At 35.4% G+C, this 23,664-nt stretch overlaps 3 protein-coding genes and 1 pseudogene across 3 annotated transcripts; 2 read left to right on the forward strand and 2 right to left on the reverse strand.

Annotated features, from left to right (window-relative positions):
- Window positions 1-28: 28 nt before the first annotated feature.
- On the reverse strand, window positions 29-4,711 carry LOC102628696 (peptide chain release factor PrfB3, chloroplastic). Its single transcript, XM_052434275.1, has 6 exons — window positions 4,361-4,711; window positions 3,400-3,617; window positions 2,842-3,042; window positions 1,609-1,818; window positions 1,199-1,376; window positions 29-335 (listed from the first exon to the last, which is right to left on the reverse strand). Exons 1-6 carry the CDS (start codon window positions 4,524-4,526, stop codon window positions 46-48), a joined length of 1,263 nt encoding a protein of 420 aa, XP_052290235.1. The 5' UTR covers window positions 4,527-4,711; the 3' UTR covers window positions 29-45.
- An 11,219-nt stretch (window positions 4,712-15,930) lies between these two features.
- LOC107178885 (uncharacterized) lies at window positions 15,931-16,449 on the forward strand. Its single transcript, XM_015534535.2, has one exon. The coding sequence runs from the start codon at window positions 15,931-15,933 to the stop codon at window positions 16,447-16,449; it is 519 nt and encodes a 172-aa protein (XP_015390021.2).
- A 580-nt stretch (window positions 16,450-17,029) lies between these two features.
- Window positions 17,030-19,950, reverse strand: LOC127899855 (uncharacterized). Its single transcript, XM_052433995.1, has 9 exons — window positions 19,543-19,950; window positions 18,832-18,984; window positions 18,639-18,743; window positions 18,379-18,555; window positions 18,121-18,291; window positions 17,604-18,035; window positions 17,424-17,519; window positions 17,195-17,323; window positions 17,030-17,077 (listed from the first exon to the last, which is right to left on the reverse strand). Exons 1-9 carry the CDS (start codon window positions 19,582-19,584, stop codon window positions 17,030-17,032), a joined length of 1,353 nt encoding a protein of 450 aa, XP_052289955.1. The 5' UTR covers window positions 19,585-19,950.
- Window positions 19,951-21,386: 1,436 nt separating this feature from the next.
- On the forward strand, window positions 21,387-23,614 carry LOC102628395 (U3 small nucleolar RNA-associated protein 18 homolog; annotated as a pseudogene).
- The last annotated feature ends 50 nt before the right edge of the window (window positions 23,615-23,664 follow it).

Below are 23,664 nucleotides of genomic sequence, written 5' to 3' on the forward strand. Positions count from 1 at the left end.
CATCACAATTCCATGGTACAGCGACAAGTAGGCAATAGTGAAGACTTAGTCTGTATCACTCGACCGTCTACTATTGATATGAGCTTCAATAAAAGGTTTAATGTTTCCATCCAAAACAGAATTGAAGTCAGGCAGTTGGATGCCAGTTTTTACATCTTGTACTAGCTTGTATGGGTGAGAGACATACCTTCGCGTCTCTCTTTGCCATATATTGACGATGGCTTCTCTCTTTATGCAACTTACATTGGAAACTCCTTGCTCTCCCACAATCACAAGAAGTTTGGCTTTCAATCGATTAAGGGCCTTCATCTTATTTGCAAAGTGGTTCCTCTCACCTGCAGATGAAAATATCACTTTTCTTCTTCTTTGAAGTAACAGAAACCAGGGAGGAAATGCCATAGATACAAGATTAAAAGTTATTTCCTCTGCTAGTGAAAAGAGAAGAGAATATAGTTAGGAAGTGAATCAATTATTCACAGTGTGCAGTACAGTAACCATTTTATCAATGACTCTAGGCAAACTAGGATTGCTATATGCAAACATTTCCTTCAATGAAACACAAAGAATGCCAAACATTTCCTTTAATTTTGAGGACAATGGAAAAAACAAGAGAGCAACAGAAGTATTTTGATAGGCTTCCTTAGGTGAATTAAAAGAAACTTCTTCGGTGCATTATTTGTCAATAGCCAGTCAAATGATGTGTCATTCCAACTTATCATTCTGTGCACTAAAAACTCCAGGGTGAGGGAAAGTAGCATAACTGAAACTCATAAAAAAAAAATTCCATTTCAACCTCCAGATAAGCACAGAAACAAAGAATGGAACCGAAAATGCAGGAGCTACTCCACCTCCCCCCACCTCACTCTCCATGCAGTTTGATATCCCATTCATACAAGTTCCTTAACACTCATAAAACCGTCGAAAGAAGTAACATTGTGAACCTAGGAGTGGCAGAAGTGCCATTTATCATATCCTATCCCTCATGTGTTGCTGCTCGTCCTTGAAATTGCTAAATACTCTAAGGATGTGTACGTGGAAACATTTTTCTAAATATCAGGATCAGAGGAAGATTGTCTGTTTTCCTGATCAGAGGCATGTTACTGGATTAGATGACAAGCTTTCTAAAAGAAATAAAAATACTGATAGGACGAAAACCCAATAATATATCGGTAATGAAACCTAGAAAATCATCAAGCACCTAAGGACTGAACTGCAATGCCAGTAGGGATATGCTGAATGCAAGCTGCAGGTTTAGCAATACTCTGCCTTTCTCCTGGCAAGGAAGGGGATGAGAAAAGCAAATCCTCATCACTAATTTGCAGGTCAGGAGATGTTTCCAAGAAGAGAGGAACAACATCTACACATGCTAACGTAGCCTGCAAGATCAAATTTAATTAACAAAAAGGCTAACCGTTGCATAATGAGCATAACATTCGTAAAACACTCACCTAAAAAGGTGAATTGAAATAAAATTGATATTAGAAGCTATAGGACAAAAACGAATTCATAGAAAGTAATCAAGAATGTTATGGTGGATGCTTTGGTTCCAGGGGAAGAGAAATGTGGATAACCTCGAACTTTAGCCAGAATGGAAACAGTAGTTTTTACCTCATGAGGAAAAGAACCATTCGGAAAATTAATGAGGCAGTGAGCACCTGTCTCTCCTGAAAGATAGCCAAAAGCATACTCAAATTCGAATTCAATAGTTGCGGACTTGACACCACCATTCTTGCAGCAACACTTATCAACTACCCTTCCTCTATATCCTTCCTTGTCAGCCCATCTAACATACATGTTGAGAAGTTGTTCTGCCCATATCTAAATTTGAAAACATTAGTACTTTGAGTAAGAGATGGTACCACATTCCATTGTTTCATATACACAGATCATATTGCAACTCAACCCAATAGAACTTCATATAAACCATGCAGGACTACCATGCTCATTGAATGAATTAACACCTTAAATAACTTGGATATCCATATATACAATTCAATCAATGCGCAAAATTATACAAGAGGTGAGGCTTACAAAGATGAAGATTTCTTCTCAGAATTGGTAAGTTGGGGTAAAAGATAAAGAAAAGGAGGAAGCATGATTCAGTAGTTGAATACTGAAACTTGTTAAGGTTATCTAATAATATTCGATAAAAGAGCCAACAATGAGTTGCAACCATTTAAGTGAACAACAATGCATGATAAGATTGACTCCCTCTGTAATTTTAGACTTATTTTAATAGGAGCAAACTAGAGATAAGGACAACTGTAACAGTAAGGCTAATGTAAATTCTTGAAAACAAGAAAATCAACAAGCTATGAGCCTACGTTGAAATTAAAGAAACATATAATTTGGAGCAACATCTCACAGACCAAATTAAAAATGCGGAATTCAGAGGAAAAAGAACCGATGATAAATCTTAACAGTTCCCATCATGAGTAGGAACCCAGCATCCACAACGGCTCAGCTATAACAATCAGCAATATATGCATCTATGGTTTACTTGGACATAAGCATCTGCGAACCTGATAGCAACACAAAATTTTTTCACACCACTAGTTGGATGAAATTTTTAGGAAGGTTTATTACTATCAACTGAAAAAGCTTGTTGTCCAAGGACCAACAAGAATGAAACATTAACATACGCATTGTTTACCCATGTGCACTGCCATTTATAACAAGTCCTCCAGAGAGGCAACTCTTTTGTTTACACATTTTTTCTCTTCTAATTTGAAAGAAAAGGCAACTTGTGACCTGGATATTGAAGCTGCATTCATTTTTCATTTTCCAAGATTTACTATTTCAATCAAACTTAAAATTAAGAGCAAAACATGAAGACCAAACCTCAGGACAGATGCCATTTGATCCAGCTTTAATAGTTACAGATGCTCCTTCCACGTCATTTGGCCCACGAAGAAGCTTGGACATCTCATACTGATCCAATAGCTTGCTCACATCTAAAGATGCACGGTATGCTCGCTTGAAAAGCCCATAATCGATAGCTTCCATCTCAGCCAACTGTGATATCAACTTTGCTTCCTCAGCCTGCAGAAAAAAGCAAACAAGCTCCAATCGTTAATTTTACTTTAGAAAGAATAACATTGTCTAGGGACAAAGTTCTGAGATTGTCCAAAAAGCTTATTGAGGTTAAAGATTTATAAGCATACATCAAAACAAATAAACTGGAGTTTGGTCAAGATGAGTATGTTTTACATTTAATTTGTAGACATCTAAAGGTCATGTATGGTTTGTATCAAGAGGCCAAGGAAAGTACACTGAATCAGAACAATGGCTACCGTCAAATTATAGGCATACAAGGTTCATCTATGTGGATCTGTTACTATAGTGAAATAAGAATTCACACATAGAAATCCAATAAATCCAGTATAAGCAACACATTACCTTATATCGTAGATCTTTGAGAGCATTAACTACTTTGAGACTGTCAGCTAGCTTGACAAGAACTTCATTGGATTTAGTTGGGTCATCCCAAAGGTTATAGTTACGGACCATCGCTTCCTGCTTAATTCTTGTTGCTTCCTCGAGTTCTAGTGCTGTTGTTGCTAAACTCTCAGCACGAAGAACTGCATCTTCAATCTTCTTTTTCAACGAAAACAAGCCTAAACAGGTCCAATTTTTATTTCAAATCGAAACCAAGATGTACAACAACACAAAGATATTGCAAAGTGACTAATTCACTAGTAATGGTACCAATTTCGTTAGAAGCTAAATTACAGATTCTAATTTAGTGACATCAGTGATGTCAATCTACACCATTGGATTAAAGAAGAAGGATGGTTGGAATTTCTGCCAAATGTTTTAGGCCAAAATTCAAGTGAAAAAGGTCCCAAGTTGTTCACCTAATGCATTGTAAACCAAAAAAAAAAAAATGGCCATCATGCTCAATATCAAATCACTAATAAAAGTTTCCACATGTAAATGGAACGGGCGAGCAATTCAAAGCCAGTGGTCACAACCTTTTCTACGACAAAATAACTGGATTAAGTTAAATTTGTTAGACAGTAAGCATTACAATTAACACTGTAACAACACTTCTCCTTGTCTGAAAAAGCTTAAGGCACAGCTACTTAACATATTCCAAAAGCAACAATTAGCAAACCTTAAGTAAGTTCAGCACTTGCTGTACTTGACAATTAGTGATTTTATTCAACAGCAGCAAGGTAATAAACCACAGCACTTCAATATCAAAGATACCCAGATACCCAAAATTTTAACATTAAGCAATTAAATTTTAACCGGGTGGAAACCATTTGAAGGAAGAGAACAGAATATATATATGTACACACACACACACACACACATGAAAGGGACATTAATGCAGTTTCAGCAAAAAGAGACGAACCCAGTTGTTTGTAGACCTTGTTTTTCTTGTCAGTGGAATGAGAAGCTCCGATTGTGAAGCAAAGAAGCTGAGCTTGTGACTTGCTTCTGTTCTTACTTGTACAAGCTTGCCATGAAGCTGAACTAGTAGTTCCAGTTCCTCCTACAAATAAAGGCTCCGCAGCCATTTTACTTTTCTTTTTTTTTTGAGCTACAAATTATAGCTGAAAGCAGAAACAAAGATAAAATCGCGGGCTTTCCAAAAGGGAAGCGTCATGTCTGATTGTTAATTATTTGGTCTGTGTACCTTGGAGATGGCTAAGGTACAGACGCTATACCTAACAGCTGCACCTTAGCCAGCTTCACAAAGGGTGCATTTGGTAAGCAATTTCTCTCTCCTGTGCACGTGTGTCCTTCCACCATTGGGTGTGTACCTAACAGATAATGTACCCTAGCAAGCTCCGTTGTTTGTTTGATTGAGTTTGAGAGTTGAGACGTGCGTGCGAGTCCACGTACTGGATTCTCGCTCTCTCTCTTTTGGCGCGTCTTATCCTCATGTTTTGTTCATTTGCTCATGCCATGTCAGCTGTCTATATGATCAAAATCACCTCCCTAAATAACTGAGGTAAAAATTAGAAATGGTATTATTTTTCAATTAGTGTTCTTTAATTTCATTTGTTTTAGGAAGAAAAATTAGTGTTTTTGTAGTAATATCTTTAAAGGTTAAAATTTTTAAATAGGAGTGGGTACGGGGTTGATTTAGATCTAAATCGATCTAAATCAATTGATTTATGTCCACTATATAAATTTTGGAATGACAATGGTGTGGGGTTCTCTTCATTCTATTAAAAATATCGCCATCATTCTCTTAATAAATTTAGTAGGGTGAAGATGGATAATTCTCGTGTGGGGAATAATTTCTCTATTCTCACCCCATTCCCTGTTTACTTATTGATAGTACCGCATACATAATTTCATTAAATTAAAAGTTAGAGACTTAAAATAAAATCATCACTATATTATAAAGTATTTAAATTATTGAAAAAAATCCAAAAGTTTGAAACAATATCTTAAAATGGTATCTAAACTGCAAAATGTTTGCATATACTTTTGTATGTCAAGATCAAGCTACAATTAAACTATTAGTCAATAGTAGAATATTTCTAACTTACCAAACTTTGCTCAAAATTTTTGAAGAATGAGGTTTGATTTGTTTGAAGAGAACAACAACTTAAGAGAGAAAAGAAAATATAACAATGTTAACGGTTGTATAACAATAATATTTTAGGTTTTTCTTTTAGTTATACTCTATTTATATCATGTAAAAATAAAAGAAAATATATTAACCAATATTGTAATTGATAAAATAAAATTATTAACTAAAAATTAAAAAAATATTTACATATAATGGGGATTGTGGTGGGTTGCGGTAGGAAGTACAAAAAAAACTTTATCCCATCAAAAATTTGGAATTATTTTTCTTCAATTCTCCACCTTATTCCCCAAAAATAATTTAAAATTCACCTCATTTTGGGATGTGGCCTTATGAGGTCCCAAACTCATAGAGAATTTTGATATTCTTACATAAATCGAATGGAATCGATTGAATTGATTCAATTTTTTATTCAGTTTCAAATCAATTCAATTTTTTTAACTAATTCTTTTATATTTTGTAATTTTTCCCGATTTCTAATTTTTTTATGTTAACCAACAATTTTTTAAATTAACCGAATCGTCGGTTCAGTTCAATTAACCCATTTGTTTTTTACCTTTTCCTAATTCTGAATAAAATTATGTAAAATTGCTTCCTATCACTTTTTATGACTTCAACGAAGACATTGACGCTTCCCACCTCCTCTTTGTCCTTGGTGAATAAGAATAGTGCTTAGCACCTACACCTTCAATTCCGATATGGGCCGCACTAACGATCATGTTATTGTTAACATATATGTTTCCATAATATTGATTTTGATGATAACAAACAAGAAGAGGGAGAAATTTGTGGAATCATTCTTTAAATACATGAAATATTTGTCATCATCAAAAAGGGGGAGATTGTTAACATATGTTTTCATAATGTTGATTTTGATGATAACAAACAAGATTAATAATAATTAATCTTTTAAGCTCAAATTATTTTCTTTTTAAATAAATCATTATTTTCACATTTTAAAGGTTTTATATTTAATGGAAAAATGATTTTATGAAATTATTTGTTCTTTCAAGTTTATGGTTTAATTGAAAGAATTTTGAAAACTTTGAAATCAACAAATATTGCTTGAAATTTTGGAGAAGAACTTATTTGAAAAGTGTCATAGCATTTTGGGCTACATCATAATTTCAAAAATTTTTGGGATTAACAAATCATTACATAGAAATTCTGAAATTAGACCTATTTGCAAAGTTTCATAACGTTTTGGGCCGTAATATAGTTTTATAAAGTTTTGGGGTCAAACTATAATTTTAGAAAATATGTCACTGCAGCAGTTACTGTAGAAAACGGCGATACGACATATTGATAATGGCTCACCGACATCTAACAGAATTGAAGATTAGCCTCTGGACCTAAACGGCGATCCGACAATTTTGATAAACGGCTCGCCGATATTTAACAGAACTGAAGATTAGCCTCTGGACCTAAACGGCGATCCGACATCTAGATAACGGCGATCCGACAGTATGCAGAAAGTCAATAACGGCTAGTTTTCTGCTCCAACTATAAATAAGCTCAATCCAATTCAAACAAGAAGATTTCCAACGATCATCATTGAGCAAAATATTGAGAATACAACTTTCATTGAGCTTTAAATCCTTGTATTCATCTCATTCATTCACACATTGAGCTTTCATTTGTGATCAAACACATTGTGTGAGAGAAATTCATTTGTAATCCTTTTTGTAAAATCAAGTTAAAAGATTGTAAGTGTTGGGATACACTTGGGTTAAGAGATTGGGGATAATCTCTTGTTGTGAAGGTCCATTGACACCTTGGAAGTCAATTGTAAGCATTTGAAGCCTTGGAGGCTTGCTTAGTGAAATCCTCAAGCCCGGTGAGCTTGGAGGCATGGACATAGGCGGGGATTGCCGAACCACGTAAAAATCATTGTGTTTGTTTTCTCTTCCCTTAATCTTTTTATTGTGCTTGATTGATTTATTTGTTATTGCTTTAAATCCGTTTTAGATTTGCATTGAGTTTTGTTTTAAAATTGAATAATTTTTAATATCCCAATTCACCCCCCCTCTTGAGTTGCATACTTGTATTTCAGTTATTGCGTTGCAGTATTGCACCTTTTAAAAAATATAGCAAGGCCTAGAGCTTTGCATAGGGTCTAGGCTCCGAGAAAAACCTGATAACAACAAATAGAAAATGTCAAAAGTGAATAAAGATAGAATTTTAAATCGAACCTTAATGATCCGATCCTAACCCAACAGCTTCGATTCAAAACCGGGTCAACCCGGCCAAACCAAAAAATAAAAAATATGGGTAATTTTTACTTTCCTCCCTTGAGTTTTGGGCTTTTTATACTTAGATGGCGAAGATCTGTTTATTAGTGAAAACCCCCTACGAAATGCAAACGTTAGTTCTCTGTTAGTCAGTTATGAGCACTTTGGTAATCTAATTTGACAAGCAAAAGTTTTACACATTTTGGTTGACATGAGCCAGTGAGTTGTCAAATCATTTTGAAAAATTATGTCTTAATTTATAAAGCAAAATTTGCAAAACAATTCAAAGCTTAAAAAAGATCTTTCTGTCTTGAATTTCAAAGTGGACTTTTCTCTTTCATGAAGCACGACTAAGAGCTCTTTGTTCGAAGGCTAAAAAATCTTCCTTGTTCATAAAGCAGTATCCATTAGTTGAAATCGCTATGTTGAAGCCAATAACATGTTAGTTTCTTACAATTTGTTTGGGCAAATTTAGAGTGTTTTGATACTACTGTAAGTCAAAAATGTCGAGTGGGTGCTTGATTTCTTGTTTTGATGAAATTTGTGGAACTATAGAGTATAAAATTCAGAACGATAAGGTTTTAGCTTATGTCGAGTAGGTGCAAGCAAATGGTTTCAACTTATGTCTGCATTTGAAATTCAAACATGTGATGCACATGACGAATTTTTTTAAGTGATGAGTTTAACAATATAGCATAATGATGGATTAATGTTTAATTGAATTATTATTAGGCAGTTTTTTTAGTGATCATAAGTTAATATATCTCTTATTTTTGTTTGTACCTCCTCATTTTTGGAGCATATTCCTGGTATTAAGGTAAGATTTGACCTAACAAATTGAAATTTCAATTTTAGAAGTATTGTTAAAATTTGAATTCACATATGAATACAAACATTTGTAAAAGCTAATGTGGGAATGTTATATCATTGATCCATTAGAAAATGATTGTGTGGAATTTAGGGAAAAATGCTTTGAAAGTTACTACAATTTTACTAGTCAAAACTTATAAAGAATCTATCAAAGTAGCTTTTAGTTTCTTTTAACTATTTAGGAAGGTATCTATACTCCAAACAAGAGTGGAATTGGTTATAATCAATTGATTGACATTCTATCATTGCATTATAGAGCAAAACGCTAGTGAACTAGCGAGTCAGTAACATATAAAAAATACTATCATAGCTAGATAGTTAGTGTAATTAGACCATTTTGATGTTCAAAGTGTTACTGCTCCAACACAATAATAAATTTGTTTTCTTTAAAATAGTAATACTTTTATCATAGCTTATGTTATCAAACAACAGTACAAGTCCAGAAATTGTTGAAGACATTTTCAACTTTTAATTAGAAAGATGAGAAAAAAAACGTATCCGTTTGCACTTAGTCATTTATAAAATATTTGTTTTGGAAATTATTTTTTTCACTGTTGTTTATGGAAAACAGAGAACTAACTTTGAGAAACAATACTAAACACCCCTTAACATTATTTAATGTTGTACTGTAACTCACTTGTTTTGGGCTGATTTGCACATTGGTATTATAGTCACATATTGTTTGCATTTAGTATTTAATACATTTTAGCTTTTTCTTTAATATATGTAGAATTTATTTATGTTGTTTTATGGCATTGCAATGTTATGTATTATAATGTTGAAGCAGTAATTAATAGCAAAGTAACTTAGATTGGTTATGTTATTCCTAACCATTATTCACCGGCCAAGCTTTAGGCTAACATTAGGGACATTTGTTGGGGTAAGCCCATTAGACATGCTACTGGCTTTAGAGCTCAGCTGCTATTGCCTTGGACATCTGATGGCAGGGACTTGTTGAGTGACAGTGACATGCAGCAGGCTTTCAAAGAACTGAAGGATAAAGGTTATAAATGGGCAAGATTCAAAGTGACATCTTTTATAGGGCGTGAACATATAGTAACATCTTTAAATGGACAAAACACAAGCAAAGAACAACCACAAGACTTGATAACTCCTAAAGATCAGTTCTCTGTCAATCTCAATGCTGATCCTGAGATTAATTAGAATAAATTGGATGATGTTGAAGAAATTAACAATAATAAGCATACTATGACACAAGTCAGCCTTGGTGGTGGTTTTGTACTCAAAGATGACATTGCGGTTTAGCTCGGCTTTCAGAATTCTAAAAAAAGTGGTGAGATTTCAATTGAGTCAGATTTTATTTCTAAATCAACTTCAAGTGATAAAATAGAGCATCCTACTATTGAACTCGAAGATGTTGATGGTTTGCCTAATGCGATTAATGATGAAAATACAATATTAGATGGTGAAGAGAGTGACCACGGTCTTGATGATTACCAGTCAGGTGATGACACTGGTGATTAATCTGATTCTTCTGATGATGAAGTTGCTGTTTGTGTGAGGTACGACACTAACTCAGGTGGATTTGAGTTCACACCAGATGGAGATAACATTGTTCTAAGGCCTGGTCAGTTATTTATGGATGTTTATGAGTTTAGGAAGGTGTTGAGCGTATATGCTACTAGAAATGGGTTCAAGTTGCATAGACTTAAGAACAAAAAGGCCTTAGTGACAACTAAATGTGCTAAACTAGGATGTACATGGAGAATCCATGCTAGACCAAATTGGAACAGCAAGTCATTCCAAATCAAGACTCTATGTGATGTTCATATGTGTAGTGGGATTGATGATGACAATAAAAAAGCTACTTCAACCTAGATTGCAGCCACTTGTCTCCATGTCTTCAAGTCAACTCTTGAAGTTAGTGTCAAAATAATAGCAGTTGATCTCTTAAAGAAGTATGTAATTGAGTGTAGTGTTCATAGGTTATACTAGGGATGACAATTTAACCCGGACCCAGACAAACCCGGATATTCCGAATTGGGTTCAACCCGCACCAGAATAAAATAAATCCAGTATTCAAAATTAATTTTATCAACCCGCATATATGCGAGTCCGGTTCCGAGTTTGGGTAAACCCAAAAATCCAAAATCCGAACCCGAATATATTTATCTTAGTATTATTTTTAATTATTTTTATATTATAAATAGGAAAGAAAAATCAGCCATAATTCACACTTCTATAGTCGCAGCCACCAAACCAAAGCCATTCTTTTCCTCCCTCTTCAACTCTTTCTCTTTCATCTAATCTTCGTCATCTTCACACTTTCACAGTTGTCCTAGCCAAAGCAAAGTATTCTTTTACTCTCTCTTCAACTCTTCTTTTCATCAAATCACTGTCGTCACTCGTCATCCCTTCGCCACCTTCACTGTGTTTCATGTTCATCATCATCACCGCCTGTCGCTTGTCTATCTATTTCATCGGTTTTGGTCGACGTTTGTCTGCCTTCGCGATTGTAAGTAATCACGGCTGTGGCACTATGTTCATCATCATCTTCATCGGCCTCCATTCGTTGCTTCGCTGGATACAGATCTTTAAAATTCATAAATATTGAATCTATGAATCATCAGTTTGAATTATAGATCTATGTTATGGATTTGTATTTGTGAATGTTTCATTGCTTCGAATCATTGAAATTAGAATATGTATTTGTGTTTGATCTTTTAGAATTTGGGATTTGTATTTGTAATTGGTTTCTTGAGTTGATTAAGTGATTCGGGTTTAAAACTTGTAATTCGAAAACCTGAATTTTTTTTAGTTGAACTTGTACCGGACTCGGAGGCAATAAATTTGAGTTTAAATTTGGATCCGGAACAACATTTTAGTATCCAGGTCTAGAACTAGAACGACCAAACTTGGACCCAGACTCGAACCTAGATTTCGCTATCCTTAGGTTATACAGAGCAAAACATAAAGTACTTGATATGCTTGGCCAAGATCGCAAGAAGAGTTACAGCAAAATGAGTAGATACCAACTGGCTCTATTAAAGTATAACCCTAGATCGACAATAGCTATTGAGAGGGAATTTAATGGAGATGCAATTCACCCAATATTCAAAAGATTTTTCATTATGTTTGATGCAAGTAAGAGGGTTTTTTTTTTTTAAAGGGTGCATACAATTTATAGGGGTCGATGGCTGCCATTTGAAGGGCCATATAAAGGAGTTTTACTAACGGCAGTGGGCATTGACGCTAACTATGGGATATACCCACTAGGCTTATGCTTAGTAGAGTGAAAACACTCACTCTTGGGTGTTTTTCATGGAGGTTGTATGATCGGATTGGCTATTATGGAGGAGAAGGCCTATGTTTCATGAATGATCGGCAGAAAAGAGTGCTCAATGCAATTGATAGGGTATTTCCAAATGCAATCAAGAGATACTGTTGTAGGCATATTTATGCCAATTTTAAGAAAAAGTTTCTTCGCACATTGTTGAAGAAAGTATTCTGGAGAGCATGTATGAGTCCAAACTACTCAGAATTCAACGAAAACATTGAGAAATTGAAGAAAATTAGTGATGCTGGTCACTAGTGGCTTATGAACATTCCAACTGCATACTGGGCTAAATATACTTTTCCTAACTACAACAAGTGCAATCATGTGACTAACAACATGACTGAATCCTTCAACAATTGGATCAATAGTTTCAGAGGCATGCCTAGTGTTAGAATGCTTGAAGAGATAAAGAGAAAGGTTATGAAACTTATTCATAAAAGGAATGAGGCTGCAACAAAGTGGAATGAACATCTATTATCTCTTAGCAGGAGGAAGATTGTGGAAGCACAAATTGAAACAAGATGTTTGACAGTGATATTTGGTCATGAAAACATGTTTGAAGTGATGGAACATTTTTCTAAATTGTTCATGGTAGATTTAGGTAAAAAGACTTGTGATTGTGGGGAATGGCATATATCTGGCCTACCTTGCAAGCAGAGTGTATGTTCTATTGATGTAAAGAGGCTGAACATTGAGGATTATATCCATACTTATCTAAAAAATCAAGCTTTTGTCAACACTTACAAGTATCAATACTTCCTTTTGCCCGATGAGAATAAGTGGCTATTGGTTCCAAATAATAATTTGCAACCACCTATTGTGATCAAGTCTGTTGGCAGGCCACAGACAAAGAGGAGGAAAGCAGCTGATGAACCAGCAACATTCAAGAGCAGATCAAGTATCAAATGCTCAAAGTGTGATCACTGGGGTCATAACAAGAGGACATGCAAAAGGGCAACAGTCTCTGGCAAACAGGTTAGCTATCATTTCTATTTCATTAAGTAGTTAAGTTGAATTAATTGAATTACTTTTGATGTAGTGTGTGCCACATGCTATGAATAATTAAGGCAGATCTAGTTCTGATCAGCCTGCAACTCAAAAGACTACTTGCATTGCATTATCTCAATCTAGTGTCCATGACAATGGTGAGTTTGATTCACAATTCTCTTAATGGTTTTAGCAATCAGCATCCATCTTTATAATTTTAATATGAGATTGTTTGTTTTATTCATGACAACAAGACATGTTACTCAAGAATGAAACCATTAAAGTTATAGCATCCAGCATGTGAAGCAGATCAAGTGCAAATGTAAATGAAATAAAATAGCAGTGAAGCATAGATTGACCATTTTTTAAAGGGATCAGATGATACAACATCTTATTATGAGCAGAATGATGGAGATGACTAATTATAGGTTTGAGCATTTTGTTATTTATTTTTTTCGTACATGATACTATTGTGCAACCAAAGATAAACTTGCTTGGTTAACACCTGCAAACTATCCATGAATTTGTAGGAACCTGTTTATATTTAGTTACTTCATGCTTTGTGATGGCTTTTCGAATGTAGCCATGTATGATACGACTTCAATTATTTAATGCTGGAATGGAATTTAATGGATTAGCTTCACACTTGTTCTGGGTTGGTTTGCTTGTTGGTGTATTATAGTTTCAATTCAACTTCAGTTTTGCTACTATTAATTGAAATTATTATAACCAAATTATTGTAATTTCACTTAATTTTCTAATAATGCTTAAAATATTCATGTTATCAATTAGATAAGAGTTGCAGTATTGAAGTTTAATTTTATGTTCAAATCAAATAAGGTAGTTCACATTGTATGCACTTAGCAAATATAAGTTGCGTTTTTTTTTTTTATAAGAAATCTGAATAGGTCTGAATTTTGCTGAAGTCTGAATATGTCTAAATAAAAATATCTGAATGACATATTTGTTTTCTCTTTTTTGACACTTGAAGAGAAAAACTTAAAAAATAGTAGTTTGACATAAATATCATTTTAAGTGGTGCATATATTTGTTTTTCACAATTTATAATTTTCATAGGTTGGTTAGTTTGGTAGCATTAAATAAAAAATACTATCATTGTTGATCTTAATTTAATTTTGTAATAAAAGATGTAATTATAACATCAAATTTTATTATAAAGTCAACACTGTTGTTTTAGTTTTGATTCATCACAATGGACATAATTTGATTTGTTTAATATTTCAGTTTAATTAATGTTATCATGTGAATAAAAATTTAAAGCAATTAAAAAAAATCAAGAATAATACAAAAATATTAGGTTTATAGATAATATTGGAAATACATGAATTATTAAGGGTATTTTTGAGATTTGAAATTAAAATTTTTCATTTAGACTTCAGATAAAAGTGAACTTTTTTTACTTTTTCTATTCAGATAAAATTATCTGACAATAAGTGATAAGTTAAAAAACATAACGTAAAATAAATAGATATCTGAAAAAAGTTATATCAGATTTCAAACTAAAAAACAAACAACACCATAGTATCACAACTTTATGAAGACTTAAGCCACTATGACTAGTTACAAAAAAGGGCATTATAACTTTACTACATTTTCATCTTATCATTACTCGTTAAAATAGTCAAAGTACAACTTATTACAAAAGCTAAGCTAGAAACTTAGGTTAATCATTTCAGTGCAGTACCCATAAGAACACTCAGGAAAATAAATAAGTTATTGAAACAGGGGAAATTTACGAAAATAACCATTAATATTTTATTATTTTCGCAATTAACCCTCTCAACTTTTTTCTATCAACATTAGCCAAACACAAGTCTTTCTTCCCAAATTACCCTTCTTTATAGAACAAAACCAACATTGTTTCTCCCATATCGCCAAACCAAAAGCAGTTTTTCACTCTTGAATCATCAGCCAACGGCGACCGCAAAAGACAACGGTAAAAGTGATATCCGATCATAATCTATCCGGATCCAACACAAATCGACATCACTTAATGGTATGAATTATTTTCTGAACTTACTGAGTCGGGTGAATCTGAATCTAGCAACAGGCTGCCTGTCGCACCAAGGTTTGGTGCGACAGGTGCATGTCGCACCCACCCTGGAGATTCATTAAAGCTGTATTATTTTAATAGGACTCAAATAATTTTTTTTATAATTTCAGGCTTAATGGATTCAGTTGTACTTGAATTGTGTTACGATGGTTGGTGGGAGACATTAGAGAATGGTCGTATGGAGTACGTGAATGGTAAAAATCAAGCTTTTTTGGTTGGAAAAAATTATCTGTTTGATCAGTTATTGACAAGAGTATACGAGGTGTTACAAATAAACCCTAATGACTATAGTATCACAATGAAGACAACTTTGAGGTCTAGTAACACATTATATCATATATGTGCAATGCCCATGGATATATGTGATGATGAAATGGTGAGGGTTGTGTTGCATATGGCATCTGACGTAGCTATTTTTGGATGCATTCCTATATTCGTGACCACATCACCTCGAGTTCCAAGCGAAGGTATTGAGCCACATGTCGATACAGAAACTTCGTTTACAACAAATATGTCTGGCCCCGATAATGATGAAGAGGTGTTGCCAAGGACAATATCGCTACAGCAATATTACTCTCCAATCCACGACAATTATGACAACATTGATGATAATGGCGTTACGTTACAGGATGTTGGAGCAACGATATTTCCAATAACAACGTCGTTGGAGCAACGATATTTTCCGTATCACAACAATGATTTTCGGGCGGTTGATTACCTAGAAAATAATGTCGGTACGTGTAATTGGGCAAGGTCTCAATTTGAAGGTAGGAGGTACAGCATTCTTACCACCAACATCGCAGAGAGTGTTAATGCTTTCATGAGGGAACCTCGAAAATTTCCTATTACTCATCTTGTTGATCACTTTAGGAAAACATTGCAGTAATGGTTTTATGATAGAAAAATTGTGGCTGAATCAATGACTACTCGGCTAACAACATGGGCGGATGAAATAGTCACTGAGAGGAGAACTGTAGCTGAAAGAATGATAGTTCGGTCGGTGTCTCCGCATCGCTTTCAAGTTATAGGCGGTGGGCTTAAGGAAGGGTTGGTTGACTTGCAAAAGAGAACTTGCTCCTGCAGAGTGTTTCAGCTTGATCAGCTTGTGTGTGCTCATGCAATTGCGGCGTGTCTAACACACCGGGTGGATTTTATTAACCTTTGCTCGGACTTTTACATTACAGAATCGTTGGCGATGGCTTATGCACAACCAGTGGAGCCAGTTGGTGATGTGGCTGATTGGGAAGTTTCAGATGAAATTCAGGAGATGCAAGTATACCCACCAGTTAAGGCACCACCACCTGGCCGTCGTAAAGAGCTCAGAATACCCTCGGCTGGCGAGGACGTTGACCGGCGGACTGTAAGATGCGACCGGTGTCATGAACTAGGCCATAATTGTAGGCGATGTAAGAATCCTATTGCGTCGACTCGAAGTTAGTTGTATTTTGTGTGTTATTCGTTGGTTAAAACTATTATTGTTTTTGTGTTTCGTTGGTTAAAACTGTTAATGTTTTTTGTATTTCGCTGGTTAAAACTGTTATTGTTTTTTGTGTATTGTACACTTATATTTCATAAAACTGTTATTTTATTAAATAGTTCAAAATGTGAGGCATTAAAATTATATAAACTTAAGTGCGCAAATTAAAAATTAAAATTACTACATAGGTCTACAATATAATATCGTCATTAAATATATCAACCGCAATCTTCTTTCTAAAGTACTCGACATGACTAGCGTTAAACTCCAATCTAAGCCCGAACATTAAATACATCGTAACCATCAATACGAAAACACCGCAATCGCCAGTTCCGGGCTCTTGTTGCGGCGCGCTCTTAACTGCGATAACTTTCCACGGGTCTTCACTCCGCAACTCAGTTCGGATATTGTAGAAGCCAATATATTCCAACCATCGAGGGAATATAACTTCAAGTGGCTTGAATTTCAACTTGTACCTTTTGTTGTCGCGAAATGTGAGTAATGAGTCATAAATCCAGACTTTATTTTTCCGAAAGTCAACTCATGCTAGTACCCAATGCGCACCGTCCAAGTTAACAGGGATGAGTAACTGCATATAAAAATTGAAAAACATGTTCGTTATATATGCAATTGAAATACAACAAAGAAAAAGCAACAACTCGAATATTTTCATTATAGAGCATGTGAAATGTAATAAAATACATACCATATCGACATCCGTCATTGATTTTGACATTGTGTGCTGTCGCCCACAAAGATAACTATTCAAGCGGTCGTCAAATACCATTGAATCGACTGCACAATTCCCGTTATTCCATAACTGATTCAAGAACACCTAGTACATAGATAACCAAGAAATGCATAAATTAATAAAACTTAAAGGCAATAATTAAAAAAAAATTAAATAGTATTTATAAGTTTTGTCGGCACGTTACCCAAAAAAATGTGTCAGTATGTGTGACACGTTGGAGTAAGGCATTTGGATACTGCCGTTGTTTCTCGCTAATCAAGCGGAGATACTCGTGAATATGCTGTAGAGAAACAGAAATATTACGATTTTAAAAAAATTATACACAAATCCACAACAGTATACACCACGAGGAAAATATAAATACCTCATCGCCTAGCCATCCCATCGAAGTTGTCCCCAAAATTATTTGAAAGAATGACCGCGGGTGCTGGACTCTTCGGCGGACTCTGCTATCACCAGTGAACCATCGATCAAACTCAGCAAACAGACTAGAGTCCTCCAATCCTCTCAGTGGATTTACATCTACACTCGTATTCATGTCAATTGCATGCTCCATGATTTGGGGTCGAGGTAAAGGCCGGACGTTCTGTCCTCGCCTGACCGGTGGAATCATGTAAGGACTGTTATAAACATACGATAGTATGTACGCACGGCCGAACTTACTAACGCCTGGAGGCACCTCTGTGAACACCTGCACGCTCTCCCCACTAACATCCCCGTAGAAACTATACAATGATGTGGGCGTAGACAAATTTTCATTGCCCACGTCAGTATACACTCCATAGTCATCCGGGGCCTGTACATTCGCCAAAAAGAACATATTAAATAACTATCAAATTAAAAGTTAAACGAACATAATTATTAAATTTAAATTAACTTACCGCATACGAGCGTGCAGTGGGAGAATCCTTATTTGGACATTTAGAAAATGTGTCGATGAAGCCAACAACGGTTTCTTTAAAATCTTTTAATTCTGACTTTATTTCATACACATTACAATTAATCTTATCCAGCCGTCGTCGTACGTAATCATTAAACTGTTTTGTCCTCGACTATTACAAAAGAAAAAAATAAAACTTTAGAATAACAATAAAATAATAATAATTTATAAAGGAAAAATATCGTATATTATTTATAACCTCAGAATCCCGTGCGTCATCAGAGTTGTCTGTTTGCTGCTGGTGGTCATCAACAGCTACCTCATTCTCAAAAGTGTCATGACGTTGCTCTGGTATTGGGTTTGGTATGTCGTCATGATCGTCATGCTCGTCTGATTGCCTTGTAACCGACGGCATCACGTTGATTGAGGGTTGGTGCTGTAAAAAGTATTATTTAAAATTAGTAAATGAAAAGTCAAAAATTTCGATTAACAAGTTTTTAGTACTTAGAGTATACCGACCTTATGAACCCAGTCTGGAATGCTTGGCAAGTAATCCTTCACAGAGAGCCAATATTTTCTGCTACTCTCCTTTGAATTTGGCTCAAGAGTTTGTAAAACGTCCCCCTGCCATAAATTCAATTGAAAATTTTAAGTAAGTATACATAACTTAAATTTAGTAAAGTTAAAAAAATACGTAATACATAGTACTTACAAGACGAGATTCGTCGTTGAAGAACGAATAAACCTCCGCAAAGTTGATTCTCGAAGACGCCATGGGCTTCCATTGCAGAATGCGGGGAATCTTATTCTTCGTTTTGACGACCCATGTTGATGGCAACCCTCCGATTGCTTCGTAAATCCAAGCCTACAACAACCAAAGTGAAAAATCAAATAAAACAACTATCAAATATTTAATACTATAAAACTTATTAATAAACAAAAAAAAGCACTTAAACCCCAGACGTAAAGCCGTAAAGATTGTATTTTTCAATATTATGATCTGGATTTTTCAACCGAGTCTTCTTAAATTTCTCGTCTTTCTCGAACAGTGCATTGTCAAGACTCTCGTAAATCATTTCCCACAACAATAGACCTCATGGACGCTTTCGGAAGTACTGTATATCATCAACTTGGTCAAGCCAATCAAAATTAATTTGACAGTGATTTTTTCTTGCATTTAATACTCTGTCCGCAAAATAAAACAGCGCAATCTTTAATGCGTCCATATCGTCCATTTCCTCGAATTTTAACTCCTTAAATACTGCATCGAATTGCTTCACATTAATCTTACGATGCACACCACCAAAATACGTATTCCGTAGCCTCTGCTCCATTTCATCATTTTTTTTATTGGTATCAACACCAAATGAAAGTCCAGTAACCAAGCACCATTCGACAATTGACAAGCGAATCAAATGCTTACCAATTTGAAACCATAACTAATCCTCACGGCTATCTTCTTCATGGGCCACTTGCCGCAGTAAAAGATTGTGCAAAATTACCCCACTAAATGGAAAACTTCGACACTCCAAGAAATGCCCAAATATATCTTTTTTTAACATACTCAACTGCCGCTTTGTTAATTTTTCCTCGATGGCTTTTACGACCGAAGATAACATACACATGCTCGAAATTCGACCAGGAAAGTGATCAGCATAACGAAAATACATCTTGCCTACTTTAATATCCCGTGATTCTGATTTCACCATGTATCTGTAATATTTATAAAATTATTACATTACATTTACAGAAAAAAAAAATTGACTCGTTAAAAAAAAAAACTCTAATTTTTGGTGCGACAGGCTTGGTGCAACAGCGTGCCGCGCATGGGCGCGCGCGCGCGCCCTGTCCCCCTCCCTCCCCACCCCCAAAATTAAGCACAATCACTCCAAAATCGAAAACAATACTCCCAAACACCACCAACCACCACAAACATCATCACCACCACTATTATTCTCAAGCTATAACTATTATTATTCTAAAATCTCATTTTAAATTAATGAAAATAAGAAAAATGACTAACCTAGGTTTTGTTGAAGGTTGTAGATCGTAGATCGGATGCCGGTGAGAGATGGAGCCGCCGCCGACGAGGGTCGATGTCGCCGCCGATGATGGGAGTTGGATCGGTTTGGGAGAGATGAGTGAAAGGGAGTGTTGGAGGAGAGATGAGGGAGGGGTATTTTGGTCTCAAATGTTGTTTTATGGCTAATGTTGATAGAAATATTTTTGGGGGGTTAAGATGAAAAAAAGCAAAATTTTTTTGGTTATTACTGTAAATTTCCCTTGAAACAGAGTACAACTTTTAGTAAGCCACACATCACTCCACCTTGTTCTATTGTCTTCACTTTATGCACATCACTTAGATCTTATGCAGGAATATTTTGAGCTTGATAAAGTTTTTTCAAAATAGTCTTTACTTCATTTAGGGCACTTAGTACTTCTTCAAGTTGTGCATTCACTTGTTTCTGTGTTACTGCACAACTTCTATGACCTTCAAAGAATGCGCTATTGTCGAAATCACTTGGTTCTAGCCTTCTAGGCACCACCACTGGAAAAAATCACAGACATCATAAGGGCAGTTGAAGAATAGCATGTTTGGATTATCTTCAGTCTCTGAAATTCGAACAATGGCACGTACTCTGCAAGCACAACTAAAATTCTAAACTTGATCAAATTTTATTAACTTGACTCTTCCATTTCATACTGCCCTTATTGTATCTACTCTTCTTGATGGTTGTTGCACATAACCCCTCTAAATCCATGTTGTTGGGATTGAAAGATTGAGAGAAATGTAGTTAAGTCTAGAAAGTGTTGAGAGGAGGTGGTGAAGCTTGCAAACAATGCTCTATATTTAAATAAGCAAATTTGTGGCAATGTGACGGTTGGGATTCAACAGTCCAATTACAACAGTAAGTATTTGTTTTACCTTTACTTAAATTTTTGTCTTTTTATGTGAATATTTTGGTTAATACGATTTATTGTTGGGGTTACAATTATCTTTTTATTTGTTGAATTCAATTGTAAATAACTCATATTTAAGGAGTATAATAGTAATATTGTAGTTGTTATAATCTTAGCGCCAAAATTTTCAAATGTGTAAGATTTTGAAAATCTAAACAAGGACATTTTAAAATTTTTTACTTCCACTAACAGTTAAACACAAAATTAACTGACGGTAGAAAAATTTTCACTAATGAACGGACCTTCGCCGTCTAAATGCAAAACGTCCAAACCTCAAGAGAGGAAGTAAAAATTACCCTAAAAAATATTTTTAAAACGGAGCCCTCGTTCTGACCTAGTCAAATCAAAACAAAACCCGCCAAACGAAAAATCCCTATAATTCGGGCGAGAAGAACCTGCTGCCTGCACGTCGAGCGTCAGCCCAGCTGCTACCACCCGCTGCCGTTACTCTGCCATCCGTCGTCTTCCTTCTTCCTTACGCCGCTATCTTCGAGTTTGATACTTGTTAGTTAATCTTCAGTAATTGTATAATTTTTATTTGTGTAGGATTGGTTCGCCTCTGCGCTTGTTTGCCATCTGTTTTTAAGTTATTTTTAATTAGATTAGCTTCGTTTTTCCTTTGATTGAATTTCGTTATACTTTTTCCTAGGTTTCTATTCTCAGCGAGAAATTGCTTGGAATATTTAAGTACAGTTCATATCGTAGTTCTTACAGTCAATTATGATCTCAGCCAAACCTTAGAATTTGAATTGGAAATGTTGGGTACAGTTCATTTACGTACTTTTTTTTTTTTGGTGCAGAAGCAAAGCTTATTTTGTCAAAATGAGTTAGATATCTCAAAATGCTGTTTCTAGAAATAGATTGAAGACAAAAACAGAGGATCGTGAGGTTCCTTTGGCTGAGGAAGAGAACAAAGATGTTGAGGATGGAAAAGACTGATTTGGAAACATCACGGGATAAGAAGAGAAAGAGAGAGAAGGAAATATGAGGGGAAATAGAATAAATGAAGGAAATGAAAAGGTGGGAGAACGTTTTGTTTGGATCTCTCTATGATTCTATTGAATTTGGGAAGGAAGATGAGGAAAAGGTCCAAGATGAAGCTGAGACTGGTTCTGCCATGTACTTCGTGGACCCTTCTGCTAATAGCATGTTGTCTACTAATGAAGATGATGCACAATTCTCAGAGGAAAGTGATTATGAAGGGGAAACTTGGCAAAAGAAACCTGCCTGGGTGGATGAGGAAGAGGAAAATACCATTGTAAATATAGCTAAAGTTAACAGGTTGAGGAAGCTGAGGAAGGAAGAGGATGAGAGTTTGATTTCTGGTGCGGATTATGTTTCAAGACTGAGGGCTCAGCATGTTAAACTGAACTTAAAGATTGGGCCCAGCTGATTCACGGTCAAGGGATGGTGACCCTCATGATGAATCATCAGATGAAGAAACTGGGGCTGTGGTGGCTCGTGGTCATGAGGATGTTGAAGCTGTTGATGATATTCTAAGAACAGATGAAGATCTTGTTGTGAAGAGCAGCGCCAAGTTGTCTCCTGGACTCCTTGAATTCTCGAGACTTGTAGATGCAAATGCTGAGGATTCATCGAATGGTCCTATAAATTCAGTTCAGTTCCATCGAAATGCTCAGTTCCTACTTGTTGCTGGGTTGGATAGAAGACTAAGATTTTTTCAGATTGATGGCAAACGGAATACCAAAATACAGAGCATTTTCCTTGAAGGTGTCCTGTTCGAAAGGCATCTTTCCTACCTGATGGTTCTCAGGTCATAATAGCTGGAAGAAGAAAGTTCTTTTACAGTCTTGATTTAGTGAAAGCAAAGGTTGGAAAAATAGGTCCCCTGGTTGGTAGGGAGGAGGAAAGCTTGGAATTTTTTGTAGTCCTCCCTGATCCAAGTACAATTGCATTTGTGGGCAATGAAGGTTATATCTTGTTGGTCTCGTCTAAAACAAAGGAGCTGATTGGAACTTTAAAGATGAATGGAACCGTTCGTTCTCTGGCATTCGCCAATGGTGGGAAGCAATTGCTGAGTTCTGGAGGTGATGGGCAGGTCTATCATTCGGATTTGATAACAAGAATGAGCATCCATAAGGCAAGGTGCATTAATGATACAGCTCTTTGCACTTCCCCCGATGGAGCTTTCTTTGCTGCAGGTTCTGACAGTGGGATGGTGAATAATTACAACGGGGAGATATCTCTAATGTAGCACTAAATTTAGGCTGCCGCTAAGTTACGTGAACGTAACTTGCATCCCTCTTACCGCTACAGTACCCGGCTCCACCAGGGGTACTGTAGCTGTGAGAGGGCCGTAAATTACGTTCACGTAACTTACGACTCTCTCCTAAATTTAACACTAAATCATCTTGGGGGTATCTCTAATGTAGCACTAAATTTAACACTAAATCATCTTTTATACTATTTTTGGTGTAAAATACTTCTTCAATGTAACACCAAAATCAACACTAAAATGGTGTAATGAATAGTATTGCACCATATTTGGTGTTAGAAAAAAAAAGTTTCAAATATCCTTATATTTTATCATATTTACATATATGTCCTATTTTATATAATATTT

This window comes from Citrus sinensis, chromosome 9, assembly GCF_022201045.2.
Source record: "Citrus sinensis cultivar Valencia sweet orange chromosome 9, DVS_A1.0, whole genome shotgun sequence".
NCBI lineage: Eukaryota > Viridiplantae > Streptophyta > Magnoliopsida > Sapindales > Rutaceae > Citrus > Citrus sinensis.